At 44.6% G+C, this 15,316-nt stretch overlaps 1 protein-coding gene across 2 annotated transcripts in view; it reads left to right on the forward strand.

Annotated features, from left to right (window-relative positions):
- Positions 1-15,316, forward strand: part of CEPT1 (choline/ethanolamine phosphotransferase 1) — a 73,778-nt gene that overhangs the window by 35,069 nt on the left and 23,393 nt on the right. Inside the window, exon 4 of one of the 2 annotated variants that reach the window (XM_038749006.1) lies at positions 15,083-15,167. The exons of the other annotated variant lie outside the window; for it this stretch is intronic. Coding sequence (XP_038604934.1) covers positions 15,083-15,167 — 85 coding nt within the window. The remainder of the gene's footprint in view (positions 1-15,082; positions 15,168-15,316) is intronic. 2 annotated transcript variants of the gene reach the window in all.

The following is a 15,316-nucleotide window of genomic DNA, read 5'->3' on the forward strand; positions in this document are numbered from 1 at the left end:
ACAGCAGAGAAATGGTGGAGCCGGGATGAGAACCCATGACCTTCCGACTCCCGGGCCCGGGCTCTGCCACTGCATCAGGCCGCTTCCCTCTCCTTGTGAGGATGTCCTCTCCACCACTTCCTTCCCCTCTTACAAAAGAAGCACGTGAATTTTTCAGGCAGTTGGTTCTTAGCACCTAGTAAATGAAAGAGAACAGTTATAAAGAAAGAAATGAGGCTTCTCAGCCAGAAGACTACTTTTAGCTTATGCAGTACCTCATTGTAAGACCGTTCTCATCTCTTGCTGTTCATTTTGCCCCTCCAAAGCATCCACCCTTTGGCTTTCACATCCCAGATGCCGGGGAATCTTGGTGGAAGGTTTGGTATGAGCGCATCGCTTGGGTGCTTATTTCAGAATCCCCCAGGAGATTCACCCTGGAATGGGAATTCTGCCGTGTGGAGGCTAGCACAGGGTAGGACCTCCTCAATTTCCAAACCCATGGAGGAATCTCCCACTTTGAAAGAAAGCTGCCACCTTCCAGCCCAAGTTTGCTGCAGGGTTATATCCTGGTGGCACTGAAAATTGCCCAAGCCATCAACACGTGTCAACCACCCTTTGAGGGATTCGGGGAAGGAAGAGATGCTTTAGCGGTTTTGCTGACATCAAGGCCTCACCGACATGAAAATGATAGCCCTGAGCAAGGATGAGCTGTGAAGAAAACCACTTCAAACTTGATTTCTAGTGCTGGATGGACACGAGAGGCTTGAATTTCACATTTGGAAAAGGCAAATGCATGTCTGCCGATTAGAAAAAGACAGTGGATAGAAATTCCACTGTAGCAGCTCGCTTGACTTTGAATTCAGATGTCTTCCGCTTAAACCTCATTTGCCTTGTTCCTAGCTTAGGGGTGGTATTGCTGGTTTGGTAATAATTATGTTTGTTTCCAGCTCTGCTTAGTAATCGTTAAATTGGTAGCATGTTGAATAGCGACAGAGTAAAAGGGCTTTGGCAGGTCTTTTGCAGCCTGGCATTTTACAGAGATGTCTACCCACATCTCTGCATTAGGTTTATAAAACTACGAGCATTGCTCCAAAAGAAGAAATTCAAAATGGCACATGGTGATAATCTGTATAATGACTGGTCATATTTCTTTGACCTTCTCAGAACTGGGTTAAATAAGATAACGGGGGAGACTTGTATCAAGAAGTATTTCATTCTCTGTGCTGTTCAAAGTCATACGATAGGGTTCTTGTTTACATTAGATTTTACTGACAGACCTATCTGATTCACTTGTCATTAGCTCATTTCATAAATCAAACAAGATTTTAATGTCATATCCTCTAGGGGCCCAAGAGGTCTTTTTTTTTTTAATGGTGTTTGTTAAGCACTTACTGTATGCTAGGAACTGCTCTAAGCACTGGAGTAGATACAAGTTTATCAGGTTGGACACAGTTCCTGATATTCATTCATTAATTTATTCAATCAACTGTATTTATTGAGCGCTTACTGTGTGCAGAGCACTGTACCCAATGCTTGGGAGAGTACAGTATAACAGTAAACAGATACATTCCCTTCCCACAACGAGCTTACAGTTCAGAGGAGGGGGGGAGACTACAATCAGTATAGGGCTCACAATCTAAGGAGAAGGGAGAACAGGTATTTAATCCCCATTTTACAGTTGGGGAAACTGAGGCAAAGAGAAGTGAAGGGACTTGTTAAGGTCACACAGCAAGCAATTGACAGAGCTGTGATTAGAACCCAGGTCCTCTGACTCCCAGCCCGTGCTTTTTCTATTAGGCCATGCTGCTTTTCAAAATCATAGCACTTGGTGCAGTCAAACCAACCCCCCTTTTCCAAAAGAATGAGATCTGTTATTGGTATAATAATAATGGTATTTGTTAAGCACTTGCTATGTGCCAGACACTGTACTGAGCGCTGGGGTGGATACATTAAACCATTCATTCATCTCCCATACCTTTCTTGTGAGAGGGCAGCTATCCTTTCAGTGGAAAGAATGGGAGAGCGAGAGAACAAGAATGTGGAAAATGGCAAATGAACAATTTTGTAACAGATACATTCCTGCAGTTCTTTCCAGAACTGTCTTAGAATGCCGACGTTGATTTAATATCACTTATATTCCTCTTGAGATTTCTCTCTAAGCTCCAGGAGACATAAGCGACAGCGCCTGGACTACTTTGCCAGTAGTCACTTCAGCAATTATCAATTCTCCAAGGCCTAGCAGACTATTTTTCAAGCCGGGGAGTCTGAGGGCGAGGCCCGGAGCCAAAGAGGAAGTCAGAAAGGAGAAGCGGACTACTCCAGAGATAGCCTCGAGATAAGGAGCAAGATGGAAGTGAAGCTCACAGAAAGCTCCAGCCGGGTCAGAAATACCCAGATTGGGTACTCTCTGGTTGCCTAAAAAATACTTGCGGACCTACTGACTGATGGGTCCCACTACCAAGTTCTTCCATGGCGGAAGGGGCCAGATAGGAGTGTGAGAGGAGCGGATTTGGAAGGGGATTCTGCAGGGGGAGACTGACAGGGAAAAGGGGAAATTCAGTTCCTTAAATGCTAGAAGGGTAGAGAGACCGCAAAAGTGAAGAAAGGGTGACTCCCTTCTCCCACTAGGCTGAAGAGCCCGGAGAAGCAGCATGGCCTAGTGGATAGAGCCCAGGCCTGGGAATCAGAAGGGCCCGGGTTCTCATCCCGGCTCTGCCGCGTGTCTGCTGTGTGACCTTGGGCAAGTCACTTCACTTCTCTGTGACTCAGTTACCTCATCTGTAAAATGGGGATTAAGACTGTGAGCCATATGTGGGATGGGGACTATGTCCAACCTGATAATCTTGTGTCTACCCCAGCACTTAGTACAGTGCCTGGCACATAGTAGACACTAAACAAATACCACTATTATTATTATTCAATTGCATCATCTATAAAATGGGGATTAAGACTATGAAGCCCATGTGGGATATGAACTGAGTCCAACCTGAATAATAATAATAATGCAATTTATTAAGCGCTTACTATGTGCAAAACACGGTTCTAAGCGCTGGGGAGGTTACAAGGTGATCAGGTTGTCCCATAGGGGGCTCACAGTCTTAATCCCTATTTTACCGATGAGGTAACTGAGGCACAGAGAAGTTAAGTGCCTTGCCCCAAGTCACACAGCAGACAATTGGCAGAGCAGGGATTTGAACCCATGAACTCTGACTCCAAAGCCCGGGCTCTTTCCATTGAGCCACGCTGAATATCAGGCATCTAAGTGCTTATTACAGTGCCTGGCATAGAGTAAGTGCTTAACAAATACCATAAAAACAACAACAACAAAAAACCACCGGGGAAATCCCTAAGGGAAAGAGAGAAAATTAAAGGATTTGTAAATAAAAAGGAAGCACAGTGGTTGTAAATTGGGGATTCTATAAAGGTGTGAAATGGTGTCCATTCTTTTAAAACAGATGCCTACAGATTGGTCGTAAGAAATCAGTTGTATTTACTGAGCATTTATTTCATGCAGAGCGCTATACTAAGTGCTTGGGAGAGTACGGAATAGCAGAGTTGGTTGATACATTGCCTGCCCACAAGGAACTGAAAGTCCAGAGGGGGAGACAAGACACTAATAGAAATAAAGAAATTATGGATTTGTGCATAAGTGTCATGGGAGTGAGGGTGCGGTGAATAAAGGGGACAAATTCAAGTGTAAGCACTCAGTAAATTTGATTGAATGAAAGTGAAAGCGCAATGCAGAAGGGAGTGAGAGAAGAGGAAATGAGGGCTTAACTCGGGAAAAATGAGCCGTAATTGCTTATGTAGGAATCCAGAGGGTTGGGAGTATGTCCTATTAAGGGAGATAATTCTTGAGTTCTAGGAGGCTTTGATCCAGCTGATCTTTGTGACAAGTACAGTGCTCTGCACACAGTAGGTGCTCAATAAATACGATTGAATGAGTTAAATTTTCGGAATGTCTGGAAGAAGGCTCTGAATGTGATAGATGAAGCTTCCGCAGCATCAGCGTGGCACTAAAGAGCAGTCAGTTGGTTATTCTAATTAGTATTTTCTGTATTGAGGAAATTGGAAAGTCACAATTCAACCATCAGGAGTAAGGAATAAAAGTCCCATAGGGCTTGGGTTTCTTGAAGGTAAAAGAGAGTCCCAGCCCTGCCAGAATTTGACAATCCACTCTAGATGAGGCTAAAAAGCTGCCAAAATAGAAAGTCAGAATCCTGCAGTTTTCCTAGCTATACCGGGAAGGGGAAAGCCTGATTCCTTGCCCAGAGGTAGCATAGATGGCCTAGTGGGAAGAATGTGGGCCTTGGAATCAGAAGACCTGGGTTCTAATCCCAGCTCTGCTATTTGTCTGCCGTGTGACCCTGGGCAAGTCACATCCCTTCACCATGCCTCAGCTCATCTGTAAAATGGGGATTCTCTGAGACTGTAACACTATAGCCAACCTGATGATCTTGTCTCTACCCCAGCACTTAATACAATGCCTGTCTTAACGAGTAGCATTTAGAAAACAAGCAAATAAATAAATTTGTCCTGGAGGAGAGCGATAAACCTCGGTAGGTGCAAAATAAGGATAAAGGAATTCCCCCCCCCCCTTTCTTGCTCAAAGTAACATCATCTTCCAAAGAAAATAAATACATGCATAGCACACTGGTATCAAAAAAAATATTAGAAATTTTTCGCTTTCAAAAATTATAGAGGATTCTTCATCGTATGCGATCTGTCAACTTTAAGATGTCACGGCTCATTTCAAAGTTGAACCATTTTTGCCGAAAGTGGAATTTTAATTAGTTCCCAACAGTCGGAAGCCTAGTTATTTTTCACTTGTCACTTTGTGGTGGGGAGAACCCTCAGAAACACAGAGCAGTGAAAAGTAACAAATCCTTCATTGCCACGTGGGACAGGGACTGTTTTGGACCTGATTGTCTTGTATCTGCCCAGTGCTTAGAGCAGTGCAGACACCAGGAAGCACTCAATAAATAGCATTAAAAAAAATTTCAAGCCTTGAATTGAAGTGAAAGTAAAAGATCGTCGGCCCTTGGCAGAGGGGAGGGCTGGAGAGGGGAGGGCTGGAGAGTTCCCCTTTCATTCATTCAGTCGTATTTATTGAGCGCCTACTGAGTGCAGAGCACAGTACTGAGCGCTTGGGAGAGTACAGTATAGCAATTGACAGGCACGTTCCCTGCCCACAGTGGGTTTCTAATCATTCTCAAATGTTTATGGGACCAAGTGCATCCTGGACCCCCAGCTGTTCGAAACTAGGCTTCTGCCGTTACAGATCAGCCTGTCCCTCCTTTTCCTGCAGAAAGTTTTGACCGTGATCCAACCAAAAATTCTATGCTAGCAGGACCTGGGTTCTAATTCTGCCTGTGCCACTTGTCTGCTCTGTGACCTTGGGCAGGGCACTTCACTTCTCTGGGCCTCAGTTACCTCATCTGTAAAATCGGGATCGAGACTGTGAGCCCTATGTGTCGCAGAGACTGTGCCCAGCACAGTTTGCTTGTATCAACCCCCGATGCGTAGTATTCATTCAGTCAGTCGTATTTATTGAGCGCTTACTGTGTGCAGAGCACTGTACTAAATGCTTGGAAAGTACAATTCGGCAACAAATAGAGACAATCCCTGCCCAACAGTGGGCTCACAGTCTAGAAGGGGGGAGACAGACATCAAAACAAGTAAACAGACATCAATAGCATCAATATAAATAAATATAATTATATATGCACATAATTAATAAATTAATAGAATAATAAATATGTACACATATATATATATATGAGTGCTGTGGGGTGGGGGGGGGAGATCAAAGGGATCAAGTCGGTGGGGAGGGGAGGGGGAGCAGAGGAAAAGGGGGGCTTAGTCCTGGCACATAGTAAACACTTAACAAATACCACAATTATTATTATTATTATTGGATTTTCAGTGATTAAAAACAAATCCCATTTGCCGACTGAACCCACCAGATCATGTCTTCCTGCAGGTGTGCTTCTGCTTTGTTCTAAATTTTATTCTATCCTTAGCCTTGCCCCAGATTTAAAAAAAAAATGTACTGTAGATTGTAAGTCAAATTCATCGTGTGATATTTCTTGTTTTTACTTGACGATTTCCAACCTTTTTTTTAAACATGGTGATGATTGTGGTATTTGATAAGTGCTTACTATGTGCCACGCACTGTTCTAAGCACTGGGGTAGATACAAGCTAATCAGGTCCCACATGGGACTCACAGTCTTAAGAAGGGAGAATGGGTTTTGAATCCCCATTTTGCAATGAGGAAATGAGGCACAGAGAAATTAAGTGATATCGCCAAGGCCACAGAGCAGGAATGTGACAGACTCACAGGCCCATACTCTTTCCGTTTGTTCAGTTCATGTTCTAAATTCGTTTACATATGCTAAAATTAATCATTCTTTAAGCTGGCCATTTCTAAATAATTACCCACACTCACTTGTTCAGTCCTGAACCCCTAACAAATCAATATGGTGAGACTTGTATTTAGAGCAGCAGCTGAGATCTGTTAGGTTTTTAAAAGTGAGCCATTATTAGATGCAGTTTGTGTAACTAAAAATAACGGTCAGCAGAAATTTTTAATGGGTCTAGTTGTGAAGAGAAATGCTGTAGGCTAAACTGTGTTCAACTCAATTTGCTTGTATCTACCTCGGCGCTTAGTACGGTGCCTGGCACATAGTAAGCGCTCAACAAATACCATAATAATAATAATAAGGAATTGTTCCTTTGAATAAGTCTATTTGGAAATGTTTTAAACTTCATCATTTGAACTTATTGCATAACTGATTGTTGTCCCTTTGCAATTTCCATGTTTTCTGGTGTGCAGTGTGTCAAAAGACACCACCCCTCACCCCCCTGCCCTCTGCCACCTACCCAAAAATGTTTTCTATTTTTAAAAACTCACGGTGTCATAATGATCACCCTAATTCAATCTACCAAGCTCTCAATTATTTGGGATTCATGCCAAACAGACCCCACCACTGCCACCTACCCCAAAATATTTTCTACGTTTTAAAATTCACTTTGTCGTAATGGTCATCCTAATTCAGTCTCCAACCCTCAATTATTCAGGATTCCTATAGAGAGGAGGATAACTCAGAATGCTGCAGCGTCCGATGAATCAGTAGGGCCTTGAATTCAACTAGCCGTAGTCTGTGTCCGCCCAACCCAAGCCCCTCCATTTCTGAATTTCTTTCCCAGGTGATGGAGCCTAGTCACGTTTTTGTCCTGCTATTCCTTTCCCTCCAAAACAGTGGAAAGTCCATTATTCCCCATTCCTCCTCATCAGACCTTGGTTCATTTAAATAATGCTGGCAAATAAGTTTGGGTAACTAAACAAAGGTGGTGGGTGCCTTTCCAACTTGGTTTAGTTACTGAACTAACATTCATCAAAACCAGCCTTGAACCCAATTTGTTTGAACAATTAGCTTTCCACAGTATTAGATTTGCCGCATGGCTAATAAAGGGTGGCAGTATTTTGGCAGTTTGGCGTAGGGGAGAGGAAGGAGGGGGTGGAGCGAAGAGGAAGAAATCTCAGCATCCCAGATTTGGACAGCACTTCCAGGGAGGGGGTGAGGGTTCAAGCAGGCCAGGACAGGCAGATGGTCGTCTTTTCTAGTTTGAAAAATCTCCAGCGATGGAGCATTTGCAGTCTTCTTTGGCAGCCTGCCCTGTCCTCGCGTTGAAGCACCCTGCAGTCACTCAGTTCTTCCTTATTTATCCAACTGGACTCTCTTTGATTTAAACTCGCATCCTCTTTTGGTCATCTTTGGAATTGGAAGTCACTGTCTGGCTCATAATAGCCTTTTATGTATACTTGAAGAAAAAATATTGCATCATCACCCCCTTGGCCTTGCTGAGCTCAGTTTCTTTCATCATATTCTTATTTCCTGCACTTTGGGCCCTTTCCACTTAATCCAGATTTTTCTGCTTTAAAGTTGTTTGTTTTTTTTTTAACCGAGAAGATCAAACCGGGGCAACTTCCAGCTCCGCACATTGTCATTCTCAAGTATCACGTGAGGCTTTTCGTAACAGCACTCTATTGCAGGCTCATTCAGTGTGCTCCTAAAACCCACTAAATCTTAGTGTTACTCTTGCTTCTAAATAACCCTTTTTGATCCTGTGCCCACAGAATTTGATTTTAGTCCTTAAAGCACTAACTTGCACTTATCCCTTCTGAAGTCTGTCTCGTTTCGGGCCAACCACATCTGTAATTTAATGAGGCCACGCAACATTTTATGCTGATCATCTGGAAGGGGTAGCGTTCCCTCACAAACTAATGACCTCTGCAGCTGTGATGAGCATTTCCGCCTTTCTATAAAGTGACACTGGCTCCAGAACCACACTCTGTGGAACACCACCAGTTGTTGCTGAGCCGTTGGATAGCCACACTGGGGAATTCCCCTCCAGTCAGTTGTTCAGCACCGTGAGAGAGGCATGGTGTGGCACAGACCTTTTCCTCAAAGCTTCTAGATGAGCGTGCCTTAGAAGTTGAAATCAGAACCTTGCCAGGCCTAATGGGTGGAGCATTCATTCATTCATTCAATCGTATTTATTGAGCGCCTATGCAGAGCACTGTAATAAGCGTTTGGGAAGTACAAATCGGCAACATATAGAGACGGTCCCAATACGGTCTAGAAGGGGGAGACAGACAACAAAACAAAACAAGTAAACAGGTGTCAAAACCATCAGAATGAACATAATTATAGCATGAGCCCGGGGGTCAAAAGGATCTGAATTCTAATCCTGACTCCCCCACTTGTCTGCTGTGTGAACTTGGGGAAGTCACTGCACTTCTTTGGGCCTCAGTGATCTCATCTGTAAAATGGGGATTAAGGTCACTGTGAGCCCACTGTGGAATAGGGACTGTGTCCAACCTGATTAGCTTGTGTCTACCCCAGCCCTTAGTACAGTGCCTGGCACATGGTGAACACTTAACAGATAACACTTTAAAAAAAAAGTCAAAAAATATCTTGCCTTTCACTTTCTTTATGCCTATTTAGCCTTTTACCCTATCCCAAGGCCTTGATTAGCATGGCCTGCTCTTTCCAAATATAGCAGTTGCTCTTGACACCTTGGAGATACAAATGGATTTTCTTATGGTTTGTTCCATTTCCTAGGGTTTGTTCCAATGCCAAAGCGATACCAAGTGTCAAAATAAAGCCAACTTAGCTCCAGTTATTAGTGTCCTCTTTCCTTGTTAAGAGCTAGACATCATCAATCAATCAGTGGTATTCATTGAGTGCTTACTGTGTTCAGAGCGTATACTGAGCTCTTGAGCTGTGATCTTTGGGCATTTGCTATTCACCACACCCTCGGCACTTACTGTAAATTATTTATATTAATGTCTTCTCTACACCGTAAGCTTGTTGTGGGCAAGGAATGTCTCTACCAACTGTGCTGTATTGTATTCTTTGAAGCGTTTAGTATAGTCCTCCGCATACAGTAAGCACTAAGTAAATACCACCTATGGGTGGATAAAATGCACTTGAGTTAGCAGATATGATCCTTTCCCACAAGGAGCTTACATTTGCCCTTTTCTAATCTTCAGTGAATTCTAATCCCTTGAGCTCTTAAAATAATGTCTGGAGCTCTAGGTTCTTCAAGTCCTCCGCCAATAATAATCATTGTGGTACTTTTTAAACTCTTACTATGTGCCAAGCACTGTAGATACAAGGAAATCTGGTTGGACACAGTCCCTGTCCCACTTGGGGCTCACAGTCTCATTCCCCATTTGACAGATGATGTAACTGAGGCCCAGAGAAGTGAAGCGACTTGCCCGTGGTGTCAAAGCCAGGATTAGAACCCTTGACTTTCTGACTTGGAGGCCTGTCCTGTATCCACTGTAGACCAGACCCTGATTCAGCATTCCTGTGGTAAATTACTCCAGATGTGTAGAGCTGGAATATGGACCATGGCCAACCTGATTAGCTTGTCTCTACCCCAGTGCTTAGAACAATGTTGGCACATATTAAGCGCTTAACAAATGCCAGAAAAAAGGCACTTGATGAGGTTGTTGGCATCAGGCAGGTCAATGATTGAAATGAATCATCCAGGGCAGAGAATAGTTATCTTATTATTTCCTCTATTACCTCCGCAACCTCTCATCCATTCCAGAAATTGACCTCTGTCATAATCAGAAAGTTCTTTCTCATGTCCAGCTGAAATCTCCTTTGGCATAAGGTAGGGACTGTCTGTATATGTTGCCAACTTGTACTTCCCAACCGCTTAGTACAGTGCTCTGCACACAGTAAGCGCTCAATAAATACGATTGATGATGATAAGCCCATTTTCCTTTGTTCAGTTCTCAAGAGGACAGTTTTCTCTCAGGACTCATGCCTACCAACGCAGTTTGTATTGTGCTTTCCCAACCACTTAGTACACACTCGATAAATGCCATTTATAGATTGACTGTTCAGTCAAAGGCTATTGACCTCCAAAGCCCTTGGAAGGTTTGAATTCACCCCATTGCTCTCTTTTCTTCAGGCTAAGCAACCAGGATTCCTTAAATTTTTCTTTTCCATAACCTGTTTTCCAGCTCTTTCATCATTTTTGTCACTCTTCTCTGGAACCCTCTTTCTTTTATGGTATTTGTTAAGTGGTTTCTATGTGCAAGGCACTGTTCTAAGCACTGGGGTAGATACAAGCTAATCAGGTTGGACACGGTGAATGTCCCTCATGGGGGCTCATAGTCTTATTCCCCATTTTACAGATGAGTCAGTCAGTCGTGTTTATTGAATGCTTATTTCATGCAGAACACTGTACTGAGCTCTTGGGAGAGTACAATACAACAGTAAACAGAAATATCCCTGCCCACAATGAGCTTACAGTTTATAGGGAAGCAGAATATGGCAGTGGTGGATGAGGTAACTGAGGCACAGAGAAGTTCATTCATTCATTCAATTGTATTTACTGAGCGCTTACTGTGCAGAATGCTTGGAAAGTACAATTCAGCAATACAGCAATCCCTGCCCACACTGGGCTTACAGTCTGGAAGAAGTTAATGAAGTTAATCTAGAAGTTAAATGACTTGCCCAAGGTCACACAACAGACAAGTTTACTACCTCCTTTTTCAAATGCAGGAGCCAAAACAGGATACACAACTCTTGAAAGCCCTGGCTAATAATAATAATGATGATGATGATGGCATTTGTTAAGCGCTTACTATGTGCAAAGCACTGCTCTAAGCGCTGGGGGGATACAAGGTGATCAAGTTGTCCCATGTGGGGCTCACAGTTTTAATCCCCATTTTACAGATGAGGGAACTGAGGCTCAGAGAAGTTAAGTGACTTGCCCAAGGTCACACAGCAGACATGTGGTGGAGCCGGGATTCGAACCCATGACCTTTGACTCCAAAGCCCGGGCTCTTTCCACTGAGCCACACTGCTTCTCTGGCTAGTACAGAGTTTAGAGGAAGGATGGCTTTTTTTCCTGGTGTTTAAGCGCTTACTATACATCAAGCACTAGCTCTGGGGTACGCACAAGTTAAGCAGGTCGGACACAGTCTCCGTCCGACATGGGCCACACTCTAAGTAGGAGGGAGCATATGTATTAAATCCCCATTTTGCAGTTGAGGAAGCTGAGACCCAGTGGAGTGAAGTGACTCGACCAAGGTGTCACAGCAGGCACTTGGCAGAGCCGGGATTAGAACCGAAGTCCTCCAGCTCCCAGGCCTGGGCTTTATTCACCAGACCACGTTGCTTCCTGACCCTGGAGTGTTGGACTCCTGAGGGTAATAATAATAACAATAATAATAATAATACGTTTATTAAGCACTTACTATGTGCAAAGCACTGTTCTAAGCGCTGGGGAGGTTACAAGGTGATCAGGTTGTCCCACGGGGGGCTCACAGTCTTAATCCCCATTTTGCAGATGAGGTAACTGAGGCACAGAGAATAATAATAATAATGGCATTTGTTAAGCACTTACTATGTGCAAAGCACTGTTCTAAGTGCTGGGGAGATTACAAGGTGACCAGGTTGTCCCACGGGGGGCTCACAGTCTTAATCCCCATTTTTACAGATGAGGTAACTGAGGCACAGAGAAGTTAAGTGACTTGCCCAAAGTCACACAGCTGACAACCGGCAGTGAAGTGACTTGCCCAAAGTCACACAGCTGACAATTGGCAGAGCTGGGATTTGAACCCATGACCTCTGACTCCAAAGCCTGGGCTCTTCCCACTGATCCACGCTGCTTCTCTAACGGCAGTCCATTATCATGTTGGTTTATTCAAGGACAGCAGACCATTTCTCACTCATCCTCAGTTTCCGGTCATCCTGTCTCTCTGATCTCTTTCCCGTGGTCCTAGCCCAGCTTTCTCCTTCTTGTATCCATGTCTGGTTCTGTAGCCCCCCTTGTCCCTGTTCCAGTTGACTTAGTACAGTGCTAATCACTTAGTACAGTGCTCTGCATGCAGTAAGCGCTCAATAAAGAGCACGGCCTTGGGAGTCAGAGGTCATGGGTTTGAGTCTCAGCTCCGCCACGTCTGCTGTGTGACCTTGTGCAAGTCACTTCTCTGAGCCTCAGTTTTCTCATCTGTAAAATGGGAATGAAAACTGTGAGCCCCATGTGGGACAACCTGATCACCTTGTATCCCCCCCAGCGCTTAGAACAGTGCTTTGCACATAGTAAGCGCTTAACAAATACCAACATTATTAATAAATATGATTGAATGAATGAATATCCTCTCATTTGCACAGGACCATTGTATTTTTCCATTTCCCTAGGCCTCTATGAAATGGATTTCTAACTTCATTCATTCATTCAATCGTATTTATTGAGCGCTTACTGTGTGCAGAGCACTGTACTAAGCTCTTGGGAAGTACAAGTTGGCAACAAATAGAGACGGTCCCTACTCAACCATGGGCTCACAGTCTAGAAGGGGGAGACACACACAACAAAACAAAACATGTGGACAGGTGTCAAGTCACCAGAATAAATAGAAATAAAGCTAGATACACATTATTAACAAAATAAATAGAATAGTAAATATGTACAAGTAAAATAGAGTAATAAATCTGTACAAACACATGTACAGGGGCTGTGGGGAGAGGAAGGAGGTAGGGCAGGAGAGATGGGGAGGAGGAGAGGACAATTGGATAAGTATATGTTCGGCCTCTTCAATCAAGCCATCAGTGAGTTTATTGGGTGGGGCCACCCCTTGGTCCAATTCTCCCAGGGGATGCCGAACCTTGGAACTGGTCCCAGTTGCCCTTCCTCCTCTCTACAGCCTGCAGCGAAGGGAACGTTGCTCTGGGAATGAGACCTGGGTCCCAGCCTCAGTTCTGTCTGGGACTCGAGTGTGGTCTGCCGCTTGAGAAGCAGCATGGCCTGCGAGTCAGAAGTACCCAGGTTCTAATCCCAGCCCCGCCACTTGTCTGCTGTGTGATCTTGGGCAAGTCACTTCACTTCTCTGCGCCTCAGTTCCCTCACCTGGCAAATGGGGATTAAGACGGCGAGCCTCGTGAGGGACAGGGATTGTGTCCAACCTGTTTACTTTATGTCTTCCCCAGAGCTTAGAGCAGAGCTTGGCACATAGTAAGCTCTCAATAAGTACCATAAAAAAGAGTCATTGTCTAATAGCCCATTCATCTGTTTTCCGTTTATTTGATTGCGGACCCCCTCTGCCTGGGGGCCGCATTGTCTTCTACTGTCAGTACTGTCCATCATCGTCTTCATCATCAGTAACATCCGGTTTTACTGATCTCTGTGCGTGTGTCACTGCCTTTGATGCCTAAGGTGAACAACCTTCTTTCCTCCTCCACTTCTTTCTCCCATCATGAGGGTCATTCCTGTATCCCAATAATTCCGCTCACAGAACTGAACAAAGACCGTCAGTCAGTCAGTCGTATTTATCTAGCGCTTACTGTGTGCACCACACTTTACTAAGCGCTTGGGAGAGTATGTAACAATACAACAGATGCATTCCCCTCCCACAATGAGCTTGCAGTGTAGAGTTTGAACTACAGTCTGAACTAACCTTCAGTTAGTTCATGTTTTTTTCAAGCAATTTGTATTTGATTATGAGCACTACAGGCTGTCGTGAGTTTTCTCTTCTGCTTCCTCCCCTTATCCCATGTCTGCTGTGTGACCTTGGGCAAGTCACTCCACTTCTCTGTGCTTCAGTTCCCTCATCTGTAAAACGGTGATTAAGGCTCTGAGCCCCGCATGGAACATGGACTGTGTCCAACCTGATTAGCTTGTATCTACCCCCGCACTTAGTATGGTGCCTAGCACATAGTAAGCACTTAAAAAATACCATTAAAAAGAAAACCTACAGCACTGAAAACTTCACTTGCTCTCGTGTGAACAGTCTCTTGTTAAATCTAGTTTCAAGTTCTCCTGTTAGGGCAGCCAGACTGTCCAGGGGTGATGAGTTAGAGAAGCAGTGTGGCGTAGTGGTTAGAGAACAGGCCTGAGAGTCAGAAGGTCATAGGTTCTAATCCCGGCTCTGCCACTTGCCTGCTGTGTGACCTTGGACCAGTCACTTCACTTCTCTGGGCCTCAGGTACTTCCTCTGCAAAATGGGGAGTAAGACTGTGAGCCCGATGTGGGACAGGGACTGTGTCCAACCCGAGTTGCTTGTATCCACCCCAGCATTTAGTCCAATGCCTGGCATATAGTAAGCGCTTAACAAATACCCCATTTATCATGATGATAATTATTAGAGGTTGGCTCCAAGTTAGGGGCCCCTTTTCCTTCCCCTCAATTCCCTCCAAGGCCTGTTTTCAAAAGGACATTTTGGGGGAAGGGAACAAATGGATGGAAACCCCCACCCAATGTGAGCTGCAGAATTCACCGCAGGTAACTCAGGTCGCTCAGGTACGTCTGGTTGGTCCGTTTTCCCATTCCGCTTCCCAAGTCATGACTACAAAGAGCGTACTGCGGGGTGGTTTTCCGTCTCACCTTCCTCCCTTCCCGCCCCAGCGGAGGAATGCCGAGGTGTCCCTGAGGAGCCCCAGGTCGAGGGGTGACCATTTTCACGACGGTCCTCCCGCCGCTCCGGAGATGGGTGTTGGCTACCTGGGCGAACGGGGATGTCGGTCTGCGCTTCCGAGTAAAGTGTTTTGCCATGTTTGTTTCCTTCATACGTAGATTCGATGTTACAGAGTCCCACCTCATAATTATAACAATGCAGCTTCTCACAGGAACTCTGGGGCCCTGGTTCTGGAACTACACGGTAACCGCTCAATTGATGCTGCCCAATGAGTAGGGGCTTGAAATGAACACTGCACAGGCAAGCACCCTTTTTCATGCACTGAGGAATGGGAACAAATCGATGGCCTTTGGGTGGGGCTTCATTGCCAAGTGGAGGAATTCCAGATCAAA

Source organism: Tachyglossus aculeatus, chromosome 7 (genome assembly GCF_015852505.1).
Source record: "Tachyglossus aculeatus isolate mTacAcu1 chromosome 7, mTacAcu1.pri, whole genome shotgun sequence".
Lineage (NCBI taxonomy): Eukaryota > Metazoa > Chordata > Mammalia > Monotremata > Tachyglossidae > Tachyglossus > Tachyglossus aculeatus.